Source organism: Saimiri boliviensis, chromosome 11 (genome assembly GCF_048565385.1).
Source record: "Saimiri boliviensis isolate mSaiBol1 chromosome 11, mSaiBol1.pri, whole genome shotgun sequence".
Lineage (NCBI taxonomy): Eukaryota > Metazoa > Chordata > Mammalia > Primates > Cebidae > Saimiri > Saimiri boliviensis.
In genome coordinates this window covers 83,850,946-83,874,091 of record NC_133459.1, presented here as the reverse complement: position 1 = coordinate 83,874,091, position 23,146 = coordinate 83,850,946, and the positions used below count along the sequence as shown (strand labels likewise).

Here is a 23,146-nt window from a genome sequence, read left to right as displayed (position 1 = left end):
ACGTGCCATGATGTTTGGCTGCATCCATCACCCCATCATCTATGTTAGATATTTATTCTAATGCTATCCTTCTTCTAGCCCACAACCCCTGATAGTCCCTGGTGTGTGATGTTCCCCTCCCTATGTCCATGTATTCTCATTGTTCAACTCCCACTTATAAGTGAGAACATGCAGTGTTTGATTTTCTGTTCTTGTGTTAGTTTGCTGAGAATAATGGTTTCCAGCTTCATCCATGTCCCTGCAAAGGACATGAACTCATCCTTTTTTATGGCTTCATAGTATTCCATGTTATATATGCGCCACATTTCTTTATCCAGTCTAACATTGATAGGCATTTGGGTCGCTATTGTGAACAGTGCTGCAATGAACATATGTGTGCATGTGTCTTTAGAATAGAACAATATATAATTCTTTGGGTATGTACCTAGTAATAGGATTGCTGGGTCAGATGGAATTTCTAGTTCTAGATCCTTGAGGTATTGCCACACTGTCTTCCACAATGGTTGAACTTATTTACACTCCCACCAAGAGTGTAAAACCATTCCTATTTCTCCACATCCTCTCCAGCATCTGTTGTTGCCTGATTTTTTAATGATTGTCTAATTGGTGTGAGAATGTATCTCAGTGTGGTTTTAATTTGCATTTCTATAATGACTAGTGATGATGAGATTTTTTTTTCATATGTTTGTTGACTGCATAAATGTCTCCTTTTGAGAAATGTCTGTTCATATCCTTTGCCCACTTTTTGATGGGGTTGTTTTTTTCCTGTAAATTTTGTTTAAGTTCTTTGTAGATTCTGGATATTAGCCCTTTGTCAGATGGGTAGACTGCAAAAGTTTTCTCCCATTCTGTAGGTTGCCTGTTCACTCTGATGATATTTTATTTTGCTGTGCAGAAGCTCTTTAGTTTAATTAGATCCTGTTTGTCTATATTGGCTTTTGTTGCCATTGCTTTTGTTGTTTTAGTCATGAAATCTTTGCCCATGCCTATGTCTTGAATGGTATTGCCTAGGTTTCTTCTAGGGTTTTTATGGTTTTAGGTCTTATGTTTAAATCTTTAATCCATCTGGAGTTAATTTTTGTATAAGGTGTAAGGAAGGAATCCAGTTTAAGCTTTCTGCATATGACTAGACAGTTTTCCCAGCAGCATTTATTAAATAGGGAGTCCTTTCCACGTTGCTTGTTTTTGTCAGGTTTGTCAAAAATCAGATGGTTGTAGCTGTGTGGCATTATTTTTGAGGTCTCTGTTCTGTTCCATTGGTCTATTATCTCTGTTTTGATACCAGTACCATGCTGTTTTGGTTACTGTAGCCTTGTAGTATGATTTGAAGTCAGATACCGTGATGCCACCAGCTTTGTTCTTTTTTTTTCTTAGAATTGTCATGGCTATGTAGGCTCTTTTTTGAGTCCATATGACATTTAAGGTAGTTTTTTCCCAATTCTGTGAAGAAAGTCAGTGGTAGCTTGATGGGGATAGCATTGAATCTATATGTTACTTTGGGCAATATGGCAATTTTCATTGTATTGTTTCTTCCTAACCATGAGCATGGAATGTTTCTCCATGCATTTGTGTCCTCTCTTATTTCCTTGAGCAGTGGTTTGTGGTTCTCTTTGAAGAGGTCCTTCACATCCCTTTCAAGTTGTATTCTAGGTATTCTATTCTCTTTGTAGCAATTGTGAATGGGAGTTCACTCGTGATTTGGCTCTCTGTTTGTTACTGGTGTATAGGAATACTTGTGATTATTGCACATTGATTTTGTATCCTGAGATTTTGCTGAAATTGCTTATCAGCTTAAGGAGATTTGGGGCTGAGACAATGGGGTCTTCTAAATATACAATCACGTCATCCGCAAATAGAGACAATTTGACTTTCTCTTTTCCTAATTGAACACACTTTATTTCTTCCTCCTGCCTGATTGTCCTGGCCAGAACTTCCAATACTATGTTGAGTAGGAGTGGTGAGAGAGGGCATTCTTGTCTTGTGCCAGTTTTCAAAGGGAATGCTTCCAGTTTTTGCATGGCAAAAACTGGAAGCATTCCCCTTGAAAATTGGGAATCATGCATTCCCTATGATATTGGCAGTGGGTTTGTCATAAATAGCTCCTATTATTTTGAGATATGTTCCATCAATACCTAGTTTATTGACAGTTTTTAGTATAAAGGTTGTTGAATTTTGTCAAAGGCCTTTTCTGCATCTATTGAGATGATCATGTGGTTTTTGTCTTTTGTTTTGTTTAGGTGATGAATTATGTTTATTTATTTGTGTAAGTTGAACCAGCCTTGTATCCCAGGGATGAAGTCAACTTGATCATGATGGATGAGCTTCTTGATGTGCTATTGGATTTGATTTGCCAGTATTTTATTGAGAATTTTTTCATCGATGTTCTTCAGGGATATTGGCCTGAAATTTTCTTTTTTAGTTGTGTCTCTGCCAGGTTTTGGTATCAGGATGATGTTGGTCTCATAAGTTGAGTTAGGGAAGATTCCCTCTTTTCCTGTTGTTTGGAATGGTTTCAGAAGGAATGTTACCAGCTCCTCTTTGTACCTCTGGTAGAATTCAGCTGTGAAACTGTCTGGTCCTCGACTTTTTTTGATTGGTAGGCTATTAATTGCTCTCTCAATTTCAGTCCTCATTATTAGTCTATTCAGGGATTCGACTTCTTCCTGGTTTAGTTTTGGGAGGGTGTAAGTGTCCGGGAACTTATCCATTTCTTCTAGATTTTCTGTTTCATTTGTGTTAGGTGTTTATAATATTCTCTGATGGTAGTTTGCATTTCTGTGGGATTGGTGGTGATATTGCCTTTATCATTTTTATTGCAACTATTTAATTCTTCTCTCTTTTCTTCTTTATTAGTCTGGCTAGTGGTCTATTTATTTTGTTGATATTTTCAAAAAACCAGCTCCTGGATTCATTGATTTTTTTTTTTTTAAGGAGTTTTTGTGTCTCGGTCTCCTTCAGTTCTGCTCCGATTTTAGTTATTTTTTATCTTCTGCTGGCTTTTGAATTTGTTTGTTCTTGCTTCTCTAGTTCTTTTAAATTTGATGTTAGGGTGTCAATTTTAGATCTTTCCTGCTTTCTCTTTTAGACATTTACTGCTATAAATTTCCCTCTACACACTGCTTTAAATGTGTCCCAGAGATTCAGGTACGTTGTGTCTTCATTCTCATTGGTTTCAGAGAACGTCTTTATTTCTACCTTCATCTCATTATTTATCCAGTAGTCATTCAGGAGCAGGTTGTTAGTTTCCATGTAGTTGTGTGGTTTTGAGTGAGTTTCTTAATCTTGCATTCTAATTTGATTGCACAGTGTTCTGAGAGACTGTTCGTTATGATTTCTGTTCTTTTGCATTTGCTGAGGAGTGGTTTACTTCCACTTATGTGGTCAATTTTAGAATAGGTGCACTGTGATGCTAAGAAGAATGTACATTTTGTTGATTTTGGGGTGGAGGGTTGTGTAGATGTCTATTAGGTCCACTTTTCCAGAGCTGAGTTCAAGTCCTGGATATCTTTGTTAATTTTCTGTTTTGTTGATCTGTCTACTGTTGACAGTGGGGTGTTAAAGTCTCCCACTATTATTGTGTGGCGGTCTAAGTCTCTTTTTGTGTCTCTAAGAACTTGTTTTATGAATCTGGTGCTCCTGCATTGGGTGCATTATATTTAGGATAGTTAGCTCTTCTTATTTCATTGATCCCTTTACCATTATGTAATGCCCTTCTTTGTCTCTTTTGATCTTTCATGGTTTAAAGTCAGTTTTATCAGAGCCTAGGATTGCAACCCCTGCTTTTGCCTTCCATTAGCTTGGTAAATATTCCTCTATCCCTTTAATTTGAACCTATATGTGACTTTGCACGTGAGATGTGTTCTCCTGAATACAGCACACCAATCATTGGTCTTGACTCTTTATCCAGTTTGCAAGTCTGTGTCTTTTAATTGGGGCATTTAGCCCTTTTACATTTAAGGTTAATATTATATGTGAATTTGATCCTGCCATTATGATGCTAGCTGGTTATTTTGCCCATTAGTTGATGCAATTTCTTCCTAGCATTGATGGTCTTTACAATTTGGTATGTTTTGCAGTGGCTGGTACCAGTTGTTCATTATGTTTAGTGCTTCCTTCAGGAGCTCTCATAGGGCAGGTCTGGTGGTGACAAAATCTCTCAGTATTTGCTTATTCATAAAGGATTTTATTTATCCTTTGCTCATGAAGCTTAGTTTGGCTGTATATGAAATTCTGGGTTGAAAATTCTTTTCTTTAAGAATGTTGAATATCGGCCCCCACTCTCTTCCGGCTTGTAGGGTTTCTGACGAGAGATCTGTTGTTAGTCTGATGGGCTTCCCTTTGTGGGTAACCTGACCTTTTTCTCCGGCTGCCCTTCATTTTTTCCTTCATTTCAACTTTGGTGAATCTGACTATTATGTGCCTTAGGGTTGATCTTCTGGAGCGGTGTCTTTGTGGTATTCTCTGTATCTCCTGAATTTGAATGTTGGCCTGCCTTGCTAGGTTGGGGAAGTTTCCCTGGATAATATCTTGAAGATTGTTTTCCAACTTGGTTTCAGTCTCCCCTTCACCTTCAGGTACACCGATCAAATGTAGATTTGGTCCTTTCATGTAATCTCATATTTCTTGGAGACTTTGTTCATTTCTTTCACTCTTTTTTCTCTAATCTTGTCTTCTCACTTTATTTCATTGGGTTGGTCTTCAGTTTCTGATATCCTTTCTTCTGTTTGATCTATTCAGCTATTGAAATTTGTTTATGCTTCACGAAGTTCTTGTGCTGTGTTGTTCAGCTCCATCAGGTCATTTATGTTATCTAAACTGGTTATTCTAGTTAGCTTTTTGTCTAACCTATTTTTTCAGGGTTCTTAGCTTTCTTGCACTGGGTTATGTTCCTTTAGCTCGGAGAAGTTTGTTATTACTCACCTTCTGAAGCTTCCTTCTGTCAATTTGTCAAACTCTTTCTCTGTCCAGTTTTGTTCCCTTGCTGGCGAGGAGCTGTTATCCCTTAAAGGAGAAGAGATGTTCTGGTTTTTTGAGTTTTCAGCCTTTTTGCGCTGGTTTTTTCTCATCCTCATGGTTTTATCTTCCTTTGGTATTTGAGATTCGTGACCTTTGGATGGGGTCTCTGATTGGACATCCTTTTTGTTGATGATGAAATGATTTCTTTCTGTTTGTTAGTTTTCCTGCTGTCAGGCCCCTCTGTTGCAGGTCTGCTGGAGTTTGCTGGAGGGCCACTCCAGACTCTGCTTCCCTGGGAATCACCAGCAAAGACTGCAGAACAGCAAAGATTGCTGCCTGTTCCTTCCTCTGGTAGCTTCATCCCAGAGGGGTACCCACCAGATGCCAGCCAGAGCTCTCCTGTGTGATGTGTCTGTCAGTCCCTGCTGGAAGGGGTCTCCCAGTGAGGATACACCTGGGTCAGGGAGCCACTTGAGGAGGCCGTCTGTCCCTTATCAGAGCTCAAACACTGTGTTAGTAAATCCACTGCTCTCTTTAGAGCTGCCAGGCATGGGCATTTAGGTCTGCTGAAGCTGTACCTACTACCATTCCTTTTCCCAGATGTTCTGTCCCAGGAAAGTGGGGCTTTATTTATAAGTCCCTGATGGGCTGCTACCTTTTTTCAGAGATGCTCTGCCTAGCAAGGACATCTAGTGAGATGGTGTCTGCAGCTGCTGAGCTGTGTTGGGCTCCACCCAGTTCAGATTTCCTGGCAGGTTTGCTTATTACACTGTGGGATTGAAACCACCTACTCGAGTCTCAGCAATGGCAGATGCTTCTCCCACCACCGAGCTTGAATGACCCAGATTGAGCTCAGACTGCTGTGCTGGCTGTGAGAATTTTAAGCTAGTGTATCTTAGCTTGCTGGTTTCTGTGGGGGTAGGACTCGCCAAGCCAGACCACTTGGCTCCCTGGCTTCAGCCCCCTTTCTAGGGGAATGAACAGTTCCTTTTTGCTGGTGTTCTAGGCACCAGTGTGGTATGAAAAAAAAAATTGCTGCAGCTAGTTTGGTTTCTGCCAAAACCGCCAGCCAGTTTTGTGCTGGAAACCCAGGGCCTCAGTACTTGTGTAGATACCAAAGGGAATCTCGTGGTTCGTGGGTTGTGAAGACCTTGGGAAAAATGCAGTATCTGGGCCAGAGTGCAGGAAACAGTCCCTAATGGCTTCCCTTGGCTAGGAGAGGGAGTTCCTCAGGTCCTTGTAATTCCTGGGTGTGGTGATGCCCCCACCCTGCTTTGGCTTGCCCTCTTTGGGCTGCACCCACTGTCCAGCCAGTCCCAATGAAATGAACCAGGTACTTAAGTTGGAAATGTGGAAATCACCCGCCTTCTGCACTGCAACCATCTCACTGGGAGCTGCGCACAGGAGCTGCTCCTATTTGGTTGGCCATCTTGCTCAGGGACCCCCTACAAATAACCCACCGTTTTTTTTTTTTTCTTCACATAATTACCTCTCGAGTAAACATTTAACTAGTGTCCAAAATAGTAGGGGGAAGAAAGCAGCATTCCTGCATCTACTTTGTGTTCCTTGCTGAATATTTCATGGTGATTTTTTTTTTCAGTAGAATCTGTGTTTGAAGACAATGAAAGTTAGTTTTCTAAGAATTTATATTTGGCAAAACAAAATCTGCAGGATTTATATACTATTCTCTTCAGAGAGACTGTTTTAAAATACATATTCATCTGAAGTTGGTTAGTTTACTTAGTCTTATCTAGGTGTTGAGGAAGGTCATGGACCATGATCTTTCTTTTTCCCTGACCATGGTTCCTGAATAGTTATCCACCAGTGCTTGCTGTTGGCCAAAATGGAACATTAGTTCAGTGAATGTAGCTGGATCAGTATAACCTACGAGTACTCCTGGAAAAAGCTTTAAGTATATGTCCTCTTGACAACAGACTGACAAAATTGTCTCTGTATAGGAAATTTAAATCTTTAAAAATTTAAAAATGTTTTAAAATTGCTCATCTTTAAGGATTTTTAAACAGGTTTCTTGGTTAATTTTTTATTTCCATAGGTTTTTGGGGAACAGGTGGTATTTGGTTACATGAATAAGTTCTTTAGTAGGGATTTGTGAGTTTTTGGTACACCCATCACCTGAGCAGTGTACACTGAATCCAATTTGTAGTCTTTTATCACTCACTCCCTTCCCACCCTTTCACTCTGAGTCTCGAAAGTCCGTTGATTCATTCTTATGCTTTTGCATCCTCATAGCTTAAACCCCCCCCCTTATGAGTGAGAACATAATGATGTTTGCTTTTCTATATATGTATATAGAGAGGATAGGATTCTCAGAGGGAATGCTTTAAACTTTTCCCCATTCAGTATTATGTTGGCTATGGGTTTATCATAGATGGCTTTTATTACATTGAGGTATGTCCCTTGTATGCTGGTTTTGCTGGAGGTTTAAATCATAAAGGGATGCTGGATTTTGTATATATTATTTTGAGAAAAAATATATATCTCTCACAGTTTTCTTTTTATTTATTGATGAGGGACATTGTGTTGCTATAAACATGCATGTGCAAGTATCTTTTCTATATTAATGATTTCTTTTCCTCTGGGTAGATACCTCATAGTGGGATCACTGGATCAAATGGTTATTCTACTATTAGTTCTTTAAGGAATCTCCACACTCTTTTCCATAGTGGTTGTACTAGTTTACATTCCTACCAACAGTGTACGAGTGTTCCCTTTTCACTGCATCCACATCAACATCTATTATTTTTAAATTTTTTTTTATTATGACTGTGCTTGTGGGAGTAAGGTGATATCACATTGTGGTTTTGATTTTTATTTCCCTGATCATTAGTGATGTTGAGCACTTTTTTGTGTTTGTTAGCTATTTGTATATATTCTTTTGAGAATTGTCTATTCATGTCCTTAGCCCACTTTTTGATGGGATTGTTTGTTTTTTTCTTGCTAGTTTATTTGAATTTGTTGTAGGTTTTGGATATTAGTCCTTTGTCGGATGTATAGATTGTGAAGATTTTCTCCCACCCTGTGGGTTGTCTGTTTACTCTGCTATTTCTTTTACCATGCAAAAGCTCTTTAGTTTAATTAAGTCTCAGCTATTTATCTTTATTTTTATTGCATTTGATTTTGGGTTCTTGGTCATGAAATCCTTGCCTAAGCCAGTGTCTAGAACGGTTTTTCTGATGTTATCTTCTAGAATTTTTATAGTTTCAGTTCTCTATCTTCTTACATTGTGTTTTAAACCTTTATTTCAAATATAGGAACCATTTTTCTTTTAATGATCCCTGAAAAGATAAATCAAGGGGTGAATTTTAAAAAAAGGCAAACAGTCTTTAGTCATTATATTCATTAAGAGCTCTAAGCCTTATGTCTTTTCCTTAAATTATTGCTTAGCTTTTATGAGGCTGAGGATTAAAATATAAAAAAGACATTCTTTCTTGAGATTCCAGTCCACCGAGAGACAAATATGACAAATGTTTAAAAAAGTGAAGGGTTGTTACCAGTTGCTTTCTGTATGGGATAGCTATTGTAACTGAACAAATTAGTAGATGGTATTTCTCTTGATTGCAGTGACTTATCCCAAGCATATTCTTCTTAACTTTTAGGTTTGGTTTTTTATTGGATTTTGTATTTTTGTAATTCTTTTAGTCTATAGAAAGCTCAAAATATTGTCATACTCTTGTGATAGATGTTGCATATTTGCAGCATTCAAGGGAATCAACTTAGACTATCTGTTAGTTATTTAGCAGTTACTTTTGGACTTTGCTTTCTGGTATTTAAAAAATATAAGCATACTTCATTGGCCTCTTTGCTAGATATTTATCTCTTCAGTATATAGAACATTCAGATAAAATATATACATTTTATGGACACTTTGGAAGGTTTCCAAATGGCTAATTAAATACAAATAATCTTCAACCTGTAATTTCACTTCTACTTTAAGTGTTAAAAATTCCTGAATATAATATGTTTTGTAATACAGACATGTAAAACTAAATTACAAAGAGGTAAATATCTGAAAAAAAAGTAGAAAACTTTCAATATAACTTTGATTTTGTGTTAACATAAAATGAAGTTGGGGAACACATTACCATGCATTACTAGAGTTGGGAAAATACAGCCCATATGGTTCCTAAAGCTCCAGCTCATTACTTAAATTGGAGTAGTAATAATATTCATAAATATTCACATTTTTAAAGTGACATCTACAGGTGTGAGTAAAAACAATTAGATTTGTAAAATTTGGAAGTAATGTCATCTGTCTGTTCTTTTCATGATCACCAAGAATATTCCAGATTGAGTTGGGAATAGGAGTAAATGAGTTTAATTTTGAAAAGTCTACTTGCAATTGAATATCCTTTGTAGCTATTGTTGCCAAGTACTTTGAAAGTTAAATTTCTACAGATCTAGGCATGAATAACATATATTTATTATGCCATGGACCTAATAAGACAGACTACAGGTAACCCATGGTTTTTATATTTGTCTTATAGTCCTGCTGGATTAAAATATTATTGTAATACTTCAAGAAATAGACTAATAAAGATTTTTACACTCATTATTTAGGAATTATCAGGCCTTTTGGAAACAGTATATGGAAACTGGCCATTGTTGAGTGGTTGTGCTATGCAATTTTGCTACCATTTTGAATTAGTATAAAAATGAGTGGCAGTTATAATTTTTATTTCAACTTTGAAATATTATTATTTTACACATCCTTATAACCTTTATTTTTTAGGAGAGAGAAATGACAAAAAATCTCTATTGAAATAAATTTAGTAACTAAAATATTTCCTAGCTTTCAGCTTATGTGGAGACGTTGCTGTGAAGCCACCTATAAATCCATTTACTGAATTTATGGAGAAGCCTATAAATGATGGAAGTCATTCAGAAGAACTCTTTTCCCATCTTAAAACTGTATCAGAGAAAGAAGATTTACCACGGTGTACCAATGAAAGTCATCTCGGCTGGTATTCTCATCAGTATCAGGGGAAATCTAAATTTCCACTTTCAGGATTTCCTGTTTAGTCCATAATATAAATTATTTGAATCAAATACAGCATTCTTTTAAGAGTATCTTCTTCATATCTAGTATTTATTTATTAAAATATATTAATTTAATCTGATTACAAATGTACTTATCTAGCAGAATTCAGCTAGTTTTTTTGAATCTGAATGAAAGCAATTAAAAATGAAAAACTGGCCAGGTGCAATGGCTCATGCCTATAATACTAGCACTTTAGGAGGCTGAGGCAAATGGATCACTTGAGGTCAGGAGTTCAAGACCAGCCTGGCCAACATGGTGAAACCCCATCTCTACTAAGAAAAAATGCAAAAATTAGCTGGACGTGATGGCATGTACCTGTCATCTCAGCTACTTGGGAGGCTGTGTTGTAAGAATCACTTGAACCTGGGAGGCAGAGTTTGCAGTGAGTGGAGATAACACCACTGCACTTCAGCCTGGGTGACAGAGCAAGACTACATCTCTCAAAAAAAAAAAAAAAAGAAAACCTCATCTGTTAAGAATTTATAAAATAAAGCTATTTCAGATAAATGAAAATATAATATGTGACATCAGAAATATAATGAATGTGAATTGACTGTCATTTGGTGTATTACTGTATAGCAAATACTTGTCATACTTCTTCAGAGTGGGGAATACACTGTTATTTGCATGAATTATTGTCCCCCACTAAATGGCAATTTTAGTATACCATTATTGTTGGTATGGGTAGTTTAGTCCAGCTTCTGGTTTAACTTGTTTTGAGTGAAATATTTTATCATCTATAATCATACTTGACTTTCTGCCCATGGTTTTTAATAAGGGGCAGGTGTCGTTCATAGCTAGAATCTTCTTAGGCTCACGACTTTAAGCCAGTTGTACTTAAGAACACACATATTTTTGACATAGTCTCTAAGATGCCATCAGTTGTTAATGAGCCATAATATTATGTTTTACAAAGAAAGAGAAAAGCTGCCAATTAAAGAAAGTGTTTTCTTATCACTTGGAATTTTATTTATAAATATTGAAAATGCTCCTTCAAACTTAATTTATATATATATTTAATCCAAATAACTCTTGTGATTACAAACAAGTAAAATGTAAATAAAATAAATTACTCAAGGTATTCTTAAAATTCGCTTACACTCAAAGTCCAAGTTTCCAGATACTTTTGGACTAAAAGTTACCCTTGCTGTTAAGAGTACTGCATTGGTGATATGGCATTTCTGAGGAGCATCTTTAAATGAAATTGGATTTAACTTAAATTTTCTATGTGCATTTGTAATTAGCCTGAAGCAGGACATCCTAAATGAAAAGACTGAACTGGAAGCAACACTTAAGGAAGCAGAGTTGGTAGCTCATTCTGTAGAGTTACTTTTGCCATTATTTAAGGACACCATTGAAGAGATAAATTTTGAAAATGTGAGTGACTTATGAATACGTATAAAATGAAAAGCTAGTGTAATACTCAGAATACATTAACCTAAGTTTCATATCTTATGTAGGTATGCTCACATATGAGTATTTAATGTGAAAAGTGAGGGTTTTTCAGAATTCTTTATTCCCATTTAATTAACTACAATTCTTTTCCTAAAAGATAATCTCAGGCATACACCTCATAAAAGGCTAAGATAGAAAGAAACAATATATTTTGGTGCTTGAGTTACCTGGAGTTGAACTAGAAAATCAGCTTTTCTTAAGAGTGAATTTAAAACTAAAGTCTTCTGAGAGATGAAATATATCTGTTTTCTATAGTATTATTTAGAATAGAGAACTATTTGTAAGTTTCAGCATATAAAGTTTAGGGACAAACAATAGATTATCTTCTATAATTTTTATTTAAATAAATGCCATTTAAACTCTTTATTTTGATTTCACTTTATTTTAATGTACTGTATAACATCTAATTTATTAATAATAAATTTTATATTATTGCTAAGCACAAAAGAATTATTTTGTTAGTAAAAAGTATTGTTTGGTAATATCATATTTTAGAGGGTTTTACTTAATGCTATGTCTTAAAATATATATGTGGTTCTTATAATTTGTCAGGCTAATCTTTCTGCATTGAATTTGAAGATTTCCGAACAGAAGGAAATACTAACAAAAGAATTAGATGCCTTCAAAAATGTAAAACTAGCTTTAGAACATCTTCTTAGAAAGAGAGACTACAAACAAGTAAGACACTAAGCACTCATTAAATAGTGTTATTTCTCATTTGAAGGGTACATTATTTTTAAACTGTAGAAATTATTGGTATATTTGAAATGGAAATACTTTTTTGAATTTTACTTGGGGTGGCAGTCATTAATCCCTACCTTTAATGTTTCATAAATAGTTCTATATGAAAACTGCATTTTTATAGAAAATGTGTTTTTATTTTTATCTCAAAAACTTTATCATACTTAATTTAGCTGATTCTAATAAAATATATACTTTATAAATTTAAGTGCCTGTGCACATTATATTTATACATATCTATATATTCTTAATCTGGTAAAAGCTTTATTGAGATATAATTCACAAACCATACAGTTCTCCCATTTAAATCATGAAATTTGGTGTTTTTCAGTGTATTCAGAGTTGTGCAGCCATCGCCACAGTCAATTTTAAAGCATTTTTATCACTCCAAAAAGAAACCCTATGCCCTTTACATCACCTAAATTAATCTTCTGACTCCCTTTTGACTTTTTCCTATGATAAAAATTGTTTCAGAATTGTGAAAATTATCTAATATTAGGTAATAGTTTTTATAATTAAAAAGTTCCATGCTTATTATAGAAAATTTAGAGAAGCAGAGAAATATTAATAATTCTCTTGATCTCAACACTTAGTGAAGAATCACTATTAAGCACTGTTAATTTTGTGTTGTGTATCTTTTGCAGTCTTTTGTTTCTTTACTGTATATATGTTATGTGTGCATATATGCATGTTGTATTAGAAAAATGGAGTAGAACTACTCTCTTTGTTTTGTAACTTTTATAGTTAACACTGTATCATCAAAATTTTCTCATGTATTGAATGCTTTTTAATAGAAAAAAATCCTAACTTGAGCTCTTTGGACCCTTATAGAATCCAAGGATGGCCTTTATGAAATCCATGAGCCCTCTGAAATTCCATGTACAGTTTTGCATTATATGGACATGTATACCTGGTTTTGAGTGAAAAGAATTGATAGCTTTTTCACATTCTAAAACAGAAGTATGACTCTCAAAAATGAATAAAAATGAATATTCTATGGGCTCATTTAAAATGGCTGCATAGAATTCTGTTACTGATTTGTTGTAATTCTTTAAGAGAGTTCTTATTGCTAGAATTTAGATTGTTGATAATTGTTGCCTATTGATAAACCGCACTGTATTAAGCTTCTTTTGTATAGAGAGTTTTTGTGATTTTAGTGTCATTGGCCTATACTTTCTGAAGCATTTTTTTGTTAGATCAGTTTAGTAAATTAACTAATTTCATAAATTGCAGACCAAAAAGAATTTGGAATACTTGGACAAAAATCTTTTCAATGGTTAACTCTTTTAAAAATCTGAATTAAAAGTCATATTAATTTCTTGAGTAATGCTTATTCCATTTTCTACTACTTATTTACATAGAGAAATATAATTTGTGAACACTGATTTATAATGTTCTTTTTTCAGACAGGAAACAATTTACCCAGCATGTTGCTAGAAAATCTAACTGATAATGAAAGTGAAAATGCTGTAAGTCTTTCCACACTTACTTTGTGTTCATTCTTTCTGTCATTGTTATTTGCATACTGCTTGGTTTTATAATATTGCCAATACTATACAAGTTGTCAGATTTCTAACTCTTATTTTATATTTGCTGAAGAATCTTAAGAAGAAGGTATTTGAAAAGGAGGCCCATATCCAAGAACTTTCTTGTTTGTTTCAGAATGAAAAGGTAAGCAAAATTTGAGCTTTTGAGCTTAATTCATTATATTAATATTGACTCCCTTTTTTTCCCCATCCGGGCACCAACTCCTCAGAAGTAAACACAGAAAAGTGTTTTGAAATTCTAGACGATTTGGATATTTTACAGGTTTTACCTATCAAATATAGCATCTTAATTTTACTAAGTTTTTTTTAGCGTTTTATGGTGTTTGTCAGGATACTTGGCATGAATCACTTCGTATTAGGAACTATTTTAAATTTGTATTGTATTTCAATTGGGGGAAAAATTAAGAAATTTTAGTGTTTGTAGGAGCGATTTAGGTATACCCTTAACTTTATTTAGAAAGACAGATGGGAGTTTTAAAAAAGAAATGATTATCAGGAGCCATTAAATCAAAAAGATTGGGGGGGAAATCTTACCCCTGGTTTGGCATGAAATACAATTGTAATAGGGATGGCAGTTTATGTAAAGTAGTGCTTTAGATTGTGCCTAAACTGGAGTGAAATGAAAGATATTGGGCTGGGGATATAGCAAATAATATGTATACATAATATATGATATTATATATAATATATAAATATATGAATGTATTTTATTATATAAAAAAATATATAAAGATATATAACATAAAATATAAATAATATATATTCTATAATTATATATAATATAAAATATAATATATAATATATATTGACATGGGAAATACTATATTATATATTATAATAACATATATATTATATATTATAATGATATATTTTGTATTATATATTATATATTTTTATATAATATAAATGACATATATATATTTTGGTTTTTTCTTTCTCTTTGTTACAGGCAAATACTTTGAAAGCAAATCGTTTTTCTCAATCAGTAAAAGTAGTACATGAACGACTACAGTTCCAAATCCATAAAAAGGAAGCCGAGAATGATAAGTTGAAAGAATATGTGAAGGTTATTTATAAATATGCATCCATTTTTATATCTCAAGTGATAAAATTAATGAAAGGTTATAAAGCCATTTCTTAATTCTAGAATTTGGTGGTTTTAAAATACACAATATTGACATGGGAAATACATACTTAAGGTAAATCTTAATATTTGTGGCCTACCTAAAGGTTTGGGTCCAAATTCCAATATAAAAATGCTATCTCTATTTAATACCAATCTAGGAAGAATTTATGGGATTGAATTACTTTAAAATTATTTCTATTTTATAGTTAATTTATATTTGCTGTGGAAAATTTATAGAAAACAAAATAAATTTAAATACACCAAAATCATTGTTAGCATTTTGGTGTACATTATTTCAGTCTTTTTTTCTACATCTATACAAATATGCATACATGCTTCCACACAGTTAACAGTCAGTACAATGTTTATCTTTTGTTACTAATCATAATAATCTTAAAAACAGTCCAATTTTGATGTTCATAAACTCAAGTAATTCCCTTATTAAACAGCTTTGTAGAAGTATAATTAAGGGGAATTTTTTGGTTTCATTTTTGGAGCCAAAGTCACTTTGAAATAAGAATTTGAGGTGGCAATCATACAATATAAGGTGACTGTTTTTTTTTTTTTTTTTTTTTTTTTTTTTTTTTTTTTCCGCCAAAGAAGCAATATTCCCACCTTGAGAAGTTACAGAGACTCAGACTCCATTGAGTGTGTGGACTTCTGAGTTAGATTTCTGTTTGCTTTTGCATTCCTGAATCAGAGCAGATGTCTGCAACCTGTAGCATGTTTCAAAACTGTACTGGAGATTTTTCTTGGTGTGTTTTTCCTTTAAAGGGACATCAAGTTGGTTTATGGGGGATATAAATTTTGTATGCTAAGGAACTGCAGACAAACGAGTTGGTATAGCAGTGCTCTGTCATAGTCAATATAAGAGAACACATGTGACTGAATACATCTGATGTGTGATTTAACACAGATAATGATCTTCCCCAATTTATCTTACATAATTTTAAATTATGTCCTCAAACAACAGTTGGGAAAGTTTTTGAAAATACTTTCTTCAGTTTAAAAATGAAATGTTAAATAACTTTTAAAAGGAAAGCATAGTAGTTATTTTTTATAACTATGATAATTTGGAGAAAGAACAGAAGGCTAAAATCCTAAAATTTTACTATAAAATTCTCCTAATAATTTAAATTCAAATTCCTTTACCAAAATGCCACTGTTAAGAAATGATTAAAAGAAACTGAGTTTACTGATTTGTCCACATTTTCTCTTACACACTTGTGGATTTAAGGCATTAAGTAATTAAGGGGTTCAGAATTTAGTTCTTTGACTTAGGTTTGACAGTTTTTTGTTTTTTTGTTTTTAAGAGTATAAACCCAATGAACTCAACTTGGCAACATTAATCTCATTTTTTTTTTAGTGTTGAGTAATATTGTATTGGGTCTTTTAAAAATTTACATTGTAAGTCTCTGGGAACTATCTGAAAGATGCCTTGAACCAATTTTTCTCTCTAGATTTTTGTGATGTAGCAGTTAGAGTTAGAACATTTTTATATTTTCAGAAGACACTGAGAATAATTCTCTGTATAAAATTCGACGTGTATACAGACACTCCTTTGGATATAGAAAAAGACAGATAATCCACTTTAAATGTGTGTCCATGCCCGGGTGTGGTGGCTCACGCCTATAATTCCAGCACTTGGGAGGCCAAGGTGGGTGGATCACGAGGTCGGGTGTTTGAGACCAGCCTGGCCAACATGGTGAAACCCCGTCTTTACTAAAAAGAAATACAAAAAGTTAGCTGGGTGGAGTGGTACATGCCTGGTTGAGGCAGAGGAATCATTTGAACCCGGGAGGTGGAGGTTGCAGTGAGACGAGATCACGCCACTGCACTCCAGCCTGGTGACAGAACAAGACTCCATCTAAAAAAAACAAAAAAAGTGTTCATTCATTTGGCAAATTACTTGAGAGAGGTTATTTTGAATCATTTTATCATTTATAAAAATTTTATTTCAGTGTATTCCTTGATAGTGCATAAGTGTGGGATTTAATAAATATGGTGTGAAGATCATGTCTGGAACTGCGTTCAAAAAGAAAATTTACTTTCCATGTTTAAAAGTTTTTTAACCTGAAGCAGCAACCATTCATGGTGTGATGATGACACCGTGTGGACTTTTAGAGGAATGACAGCAGTGTTTCCTGTGGGATGCTCTTTTGTCTTATGTCCACTTATTGTACTGGTGTTTTTCCCAGCTACTTATGTTTTATGGGATTTTGTTTTTTTAAAAACAATTTAAGAATGTATTTCTCCTTTGAGACTACAGAGTTTATGAAGAAAAGAGGTATAATTGGCCCACAGTTCCACAGGCTGTACATACAGGAAGCATGATTCTGGCATCTGCTCAGCTTCTGGGAAGGCCTCAAGAGACTTACGATCATGGTGGAAGACAAAGAGGGAGTGAGGCATCTCACATGGTGGGAGCAGAAGCAAGAGAGAGAGAGAGAGAGAGCGCAAGTAGGGAGGTGCTGCACACTTTCAAACAACCTTATCTTGTAAGAACTCACTATCAGGAGAACAGCACCAAGAGGATGCTGTAAACCATTCATAAGAAACAACCCCCATGATCCAACCAACCTTATCTTGTAAGAACTCACTATCAGGAGAACAGCACCAAGAGGATGCTGTAAACCATTCATAAGAAACAACCCCCATGATCCAACCACCTCCCACCAGGCCCCAGCTTCAACACTGGGGATTATAGTTTGACATGAAATTTGGGTGGGAACAGATCCAAACTGATATAGTTTGGCTGTATCCCCACCCAAATCTTATCTTGAATTGTAATATTCATAATCCCCACGTGTCTAAGGAGAGACCTGGTGGGAGGTGATTGGATCATGGGGATGGTTTTCCCCATTATGTTCTCATGATAGTGAGTGACTTCTCATGAGATCTGGTCATTTTATAAGGGGCTCTTCTCCCTTGACTCTTCATGCTTTTCTCTCCTGCTGCCACGTGAAGAAGGTCCCTGCTTCTCCCTCACCTTCTGCCATGATTGAAGTTTCCTGAGGCCTCCCTAGCCATATGGAACTGTGAGTCAATTAAAACTCATTCCTTTGTAAATTACCCAACCTCACGTATTTCTTTATAGCATGTGAGAATAGACTAATATAGTTAATTGGTACTACAGAGAGTAGGGTATTGCTATAAAGATACACAAAAATATGGAAGTGACTTTGGAACTAAGTAATGGGCAGAGATTGGAACAGTTTGGATGGCTCAGAAGACAGGAAGCTATGGGAAAGCTTGGAACCTCCTAGAGTCTTGTTGAATGGGATTGACCAAAATGCTGATAATGATATGGACAATGAAGTTCTGGCTGAGATGGTGTCAGATAGAGATGAGGAACTTGTTGGGAACTGGAATAAAGGTGACTCTTGCTATGCTTTAACAAAGAGACTGGTGGTATTTTGCCCCTGCTCTAGAGATCTGTGGAACTCTGAACTTGAGAGAAATGATTTAGGGTATCTGGAAGAAGAAATTTCTAACCAGAAAAAATTCAAGATATGACCTGGTTAATTCTGAAAGCTTTGAGTTTTACGTGTTCATAGAGATGGTTTGAAATCGGAACATATGTTTAAAAGGGAAACAGAGCATAAAAGTTTGGTAAATTTGCAGCCTGACCATGCAATAGAAAAGAAACACCCATTTTCAGGGGAGAAATTCAAGTGGTCTGCAGAAATTTGCATAAATAATGAGAAGCCAAGTGTTAATTGCCAGACAACTAGGAAATATCTCTGGGGCATGTCAGAGGTCTTCATGGCAGTCCCTCTCATCACAGGCCCAGAGGCCTAAAAGGAAAAAGTAGTTTTGTGGGCTGGGCTTAGGGCCTTGCTGCTGAGGCAGCCAATGTACGGCTCAGGCCATTGCTTCAGAGGGTGCATGCACCAAGCCTTGGCAACTTTCACTTGGTGTTGGGCCTGCGGGTACACAGAAGACAAGAATTGAGGCTTGGGAACCTCTGCCTAGATTTTGGGGGATGTACGGAAATGCCTGGATGTTCAGGCAAGAGTTTGCTGCAGGTGTGGAGCCCTCATGGAGAACCTCTGCTGGGGCAGTGTGGAAAGGAAATGTGGGGTTGGAGCCCCACATAGAGTCCCCACTGGGGTACTGCCTAGTGGATCTGTGAGAAGAGGGCCACTGTCCTCCAGACCCCAGAATTGTAAATCCACCAGCAGCTTGCACCATGCATCTGGAAAAGCCACAGACACTCAGTGCCAGCCTGTGAAAGCAACCAGGAAGGGGTCTGTACCCTGCCAGCCACAGGGGCAGAGCTTCCCAAGATTGAAGGAGCCAACCCCTTGCATCAGCATGACCTAGATGTGAAACATGGTGTAAAAGGAGATTATTTAGGAGCTTTAAGATTTAATGACTGCCCCACTGGATTTTGGACTTCCATAGGTCCTGTAGCCCCTTTTTTGGGACCAATTCATTCCATTCGGAATGGGAATATTTACCCAATACCTGTACCCCCATTGTTTCTTGGAAGTAATTAACTTGCTTTTTACTTTACAGGCTCCTAGGCAGAAGGGACTTGCCTTGTCTCAGATGAGACTTTAGACTTGGACTTTTGGGTTAATGCTGGAATGAATTAAGACTTTGGTGGACTGTTGGAAAGGCATGACTGTGTTTTGAAATGTGAGGACATGAGATTTGGGAGGGGCAAGGGGCAAAATGCTGTGGTTTGTGTCCCCACCCAAATCTCATTTTGAATTGTAATCCTTATAATCCCCACATGTCTAGGGAGAGACCTGGTAGAAGGTGATTGAATCATGGAGTTGGTTTCCCTCATGCTGTTCTTATGACAGTCAGTGAGTTCTCATGAGATCTGATGGTTTTGTAGGGGACTCGTCCCCCTTTGCTCCTCACTCTTTTTTTCTTCTGCCACCATGTGAAGGAGGTCCTTGCTTCCCCTCCACCTTCCACCATGAGTGTAAGTTTCCTGAGATCTTCCCAGCCATGTGGAACTGTAAGTCAATTAAACCCCTTTCCTTTAAAATTACTCAGTAATTTTGGGTATTTCTTTATAGCAGTGTGAGAATGGACTAATATACAAACTATATCAGTTATATACATATTTTTACAGTGTTTACATAAAAATTGGAGTTCTGAAACACTTTAATTGTTGCCAATTTTTATTTTTTTTTTATTTTTTATTTTTATTTTTTTAGAGCTTAGAAACCAAGATAGCCAAGTGGAACCTGCAACTGAGAATGAATAAGAATGAGGCTGTAGTGATGAAAGAAGCAAGTAGGCAAAAAACTGTAGCTTTAAAAAAGGCTTCTAAAGTTTACAAACAAAGGCTTGCCCATTTTACAGGAGCTATTGAAAAGCTTACTTCCCAAATTAGAGATCAGGTATGTAAACGAATTCTTTTTAAAAGATATATTTTATGTACTTAGTTTATATAATATCATGATGCTTAATATAGTAATTTTATTCTCTTAATGCTATTAATATCAGAAAAACAACACTTTTTGCTTTAATCTTTTATTTTGGAATATTACATAAAATGTCAAATTTTCACATTGAAATATATCAGCATGTCCTTGGGAACTTTACTTACAGGAAATATTAAGTGTGTCCCCTGCCCCCAGGCACAAAAAAGGTTCTATTGGCCGACTAACTAAGGGTAATACTTCCTACCTATTTCCACTTGGAGCATTGTTGTCCATTTTAGCAAATTAAAGGGTCTGAGAAGGCTTTCAGAAACAGTGGAATGAAGGGTATTGAACTAACTGTTTCCCACACTTTTTTAACCACAGAGATATTCCTTTACCCACAAAGCAACTCTTGGAACTGGTTCTGAGGAACACTAGTTTGAGAAATGCTGATTTGTGTCATTTGACCCTATGACTTTATTCAGTAACCTCATTTAATCTCTGTAATACATTTAAAACCATACGCTGAAATAAACACACCATGTAAAATATATCTTTGGCTATAGTACAAATTTGAAAATGGGCATAGCGTTTTGTTGTTTTTAACCAATTATTATATTTATTCAATTACTAATTGATTTTATTTAAAAAAGTCTCACTGATATCCTGCTTCTTAAGAACTTATGTTAAGGCTTATAGAATTTTTAGAGGCTTTCAGAAATGAAAACAGACGTATAAAAGCTTATTGCAAACAAAATAGTATTTTATAAGCTCAAGCATTAACATTCTAAGGTTTAATATTTAACCTATCATCAGAAGAATTTATGTAGATAAAAACATTGAAGACTAGGTTTAAAGTCTAGAAAGTTGTAGACCTGGTTGAAGGCCTGAAAAGATTCTTGAGTAGTAAAAACTAATTGAGTTGTTAACATTCTTGGGGGGGTTTTACTTAAACAGCATCACTACCACACCCCAGATGTAAGGCTCTTCCTATTGTTAACCTTGTGACTTGGGATAAGGAGCTTAACCTCTTTAGGCTTCAATTTTCTCATGTATAAAATAGGGGATCATAATACTCCCTTTCTCATGTGTTTGCAGGGAGAAATAAATAAGAAAATATATTTTTGCACTGTCCTCCTTTCTGTTCCTTTAATGCATGAAGTGTTTTCTTTGTTTTGTTGTTTTTCTTGTTTGTTGTTGCTTCTAGCTTTAATGTTCTTCTCTGGCTCACAATAGCTCTTTCTTTTTTTAATCATTCAGGTATCTTTTCAATTGACATCTCTTCAGAGAGGCCTTTCTTGATCAATCCTTTTGAAGTAGTCCCAAAACAATCATATCAATGTCTTAATTTTTTTTTTTCATAGCATTCACTATAATCTGAAACCGTGTCATTTATTTTTTCCATTTATCATTGCTGTTGTGTTTTGTTTTATTTTTAACTGTTTACTTCTACTTGAATATAAGTCTCAGAAGGCAGGAGCTTACTATCCTGTTCACCTAAGGTAAGGGTACCATTATTTAAAACAGTGTCTTAAGTCTAAAACATGAACAATTCAGCAACAAGGGCTAAATGATAGTTTAACAAAATGTTATCACATACCACACAATGCCTACATTTTACCAAGAACTACAGAAAGAGAGATCAAGGACAAAGAGGATTTATAAGGGTCTATGGTCTTTGGTAAATAGAAGGTCACTAGTACTAGTTCAGATGCAGTTTCGATGCAGTGGAAGGAAAGGTTAAAAGGGGGATTTTGCTTTATATCTGCATGTTATAAGGACAGATGAAAGAAGAAATGGGGATTTTGAAAGTACTAGAGAACTGATTCTGACATTTAGTGCCCAGGGGCCAGGATGTTAAATGCTCTATAATTCTGCACACTAAAGAATTATCTCATTTCCTTCTTTGAAAACTAGACAGATCCTCATTTTGCTTCTGGTGGCTTACATGTGCCATTTTTCTAAAGTAAAGAGAAAAGGTAGGCCAACTCAAAAAATCTCTAGGAAGGTGATTCCATCACTGACTAGTTTCAACATCTGGGAATGTCTTACTAATGAAATAGGTAATAATTATATTGCTAATACATAAGTTCTTTTCTTACTAATAAACCTTCTAAATATCTTAATTTACATTACAAACTTACACTTCATAATTTATATTAAAGCTTATTTTATACAAAATATGAAAAAAATGTTTTTATATACAAAATATAAAAATATGTTTTCATATACAAACTATGAAAACAAACTAGTCTTCAGTATATCAAAAGTATTACTTTGAAAAAATTTTAAGAAGTCTTCTACATAATAGATTCTCAGTAAATACTTGTTCAGTAAATGGATGAATGATGAAAGAAAGAAAAACCCAATGCATGTTAATTGTTATAATTTCTGTTTCTGGGCCTTTGGATTTATAATTACTGGCATTGTTGCCTTCCAGCCTGTTTGTTTTTCTGTAGAATGTAGACAGGAGGCACAACTCTTTAGGTGGATCTGCAGAGAGTTATTTGAGCTATTTATTGAGTGTTTGCTGTGCTCCAGATACTATCAATCGAGGCCCTAGAAATACAGCCATGAAGAAAAGCAGATAAAAATCCCTACCTTATGGAGTTCACATTCAAAATGTATAAGCCACTAGTACCACTTTTATATCTTTGTGGACAGTAGCAGTGTTTGAAGGCTGATGGGGTGACCTCTATGAAGCAGCTATGGTGGCACACATTTGTAGCCCTAGCTACTAGGGAGGCCGAGGCAGGAGGATCCCTTACACTCAGGAGTTGGAGGCTGCAGTGAGCCATCATGATTGCACCACTGCACTTCAGCCAGGGCAAAAGAATATATATAAAAAAGGGAAAGTTCAGTAAAAAGAAAGGAA

At 35.4% G+C, this 23,146-nt stretch overlaps 1 protein-coding gene across 6 annotated transcripts in view; it reads left to right on the top strand.

Moving 5' to 3' along the window:
• ODF2L (outer dense fiber of sperm tails 2 like) overlaps positions 1-23,146 on the top strand; it is an 80,843-nt gene that overhangs the window by 35,229 nt on the left and 22,468 nt on the right. For 5 of the 6 annotated variants that reach the window (XM_074381137.1, XM_074381139.1, XM_074381136.1 and 2 more), the window contains 7 exons: positions 9,767-9,938; positions 11,260-11,392; positions 12,023-12,148; positions 13,618-13,680; positions 13,811-13,882; positions 14,708-14,824; positions 20,062-20,247. In XM_074381137.1, the coding sequence (XP_074237238.1) occupies positions 9,826-9,938; positions 11,260-11,392; positions 12,023-12,148; positions 13,618-13,680; positions 13,811-13,882; positions 14,708-14,824; positions 20,062-20,247 (810 nt within the window). In that variant the 5' untranslated portion in view covers positions 9,767-9,825. The remainder of the gene's footprint in view (positions 1-9,766; positions 9,939-11,259; positions 11,393-12,022; positions 12,149-13,617; positions 13,681-13,810; positions 13,883-14,707; positions 14,825-20,061; positions 20,248-23,146) is intronic. The other variant, XM_074381138.1, reaches the window with a different exon arrangement.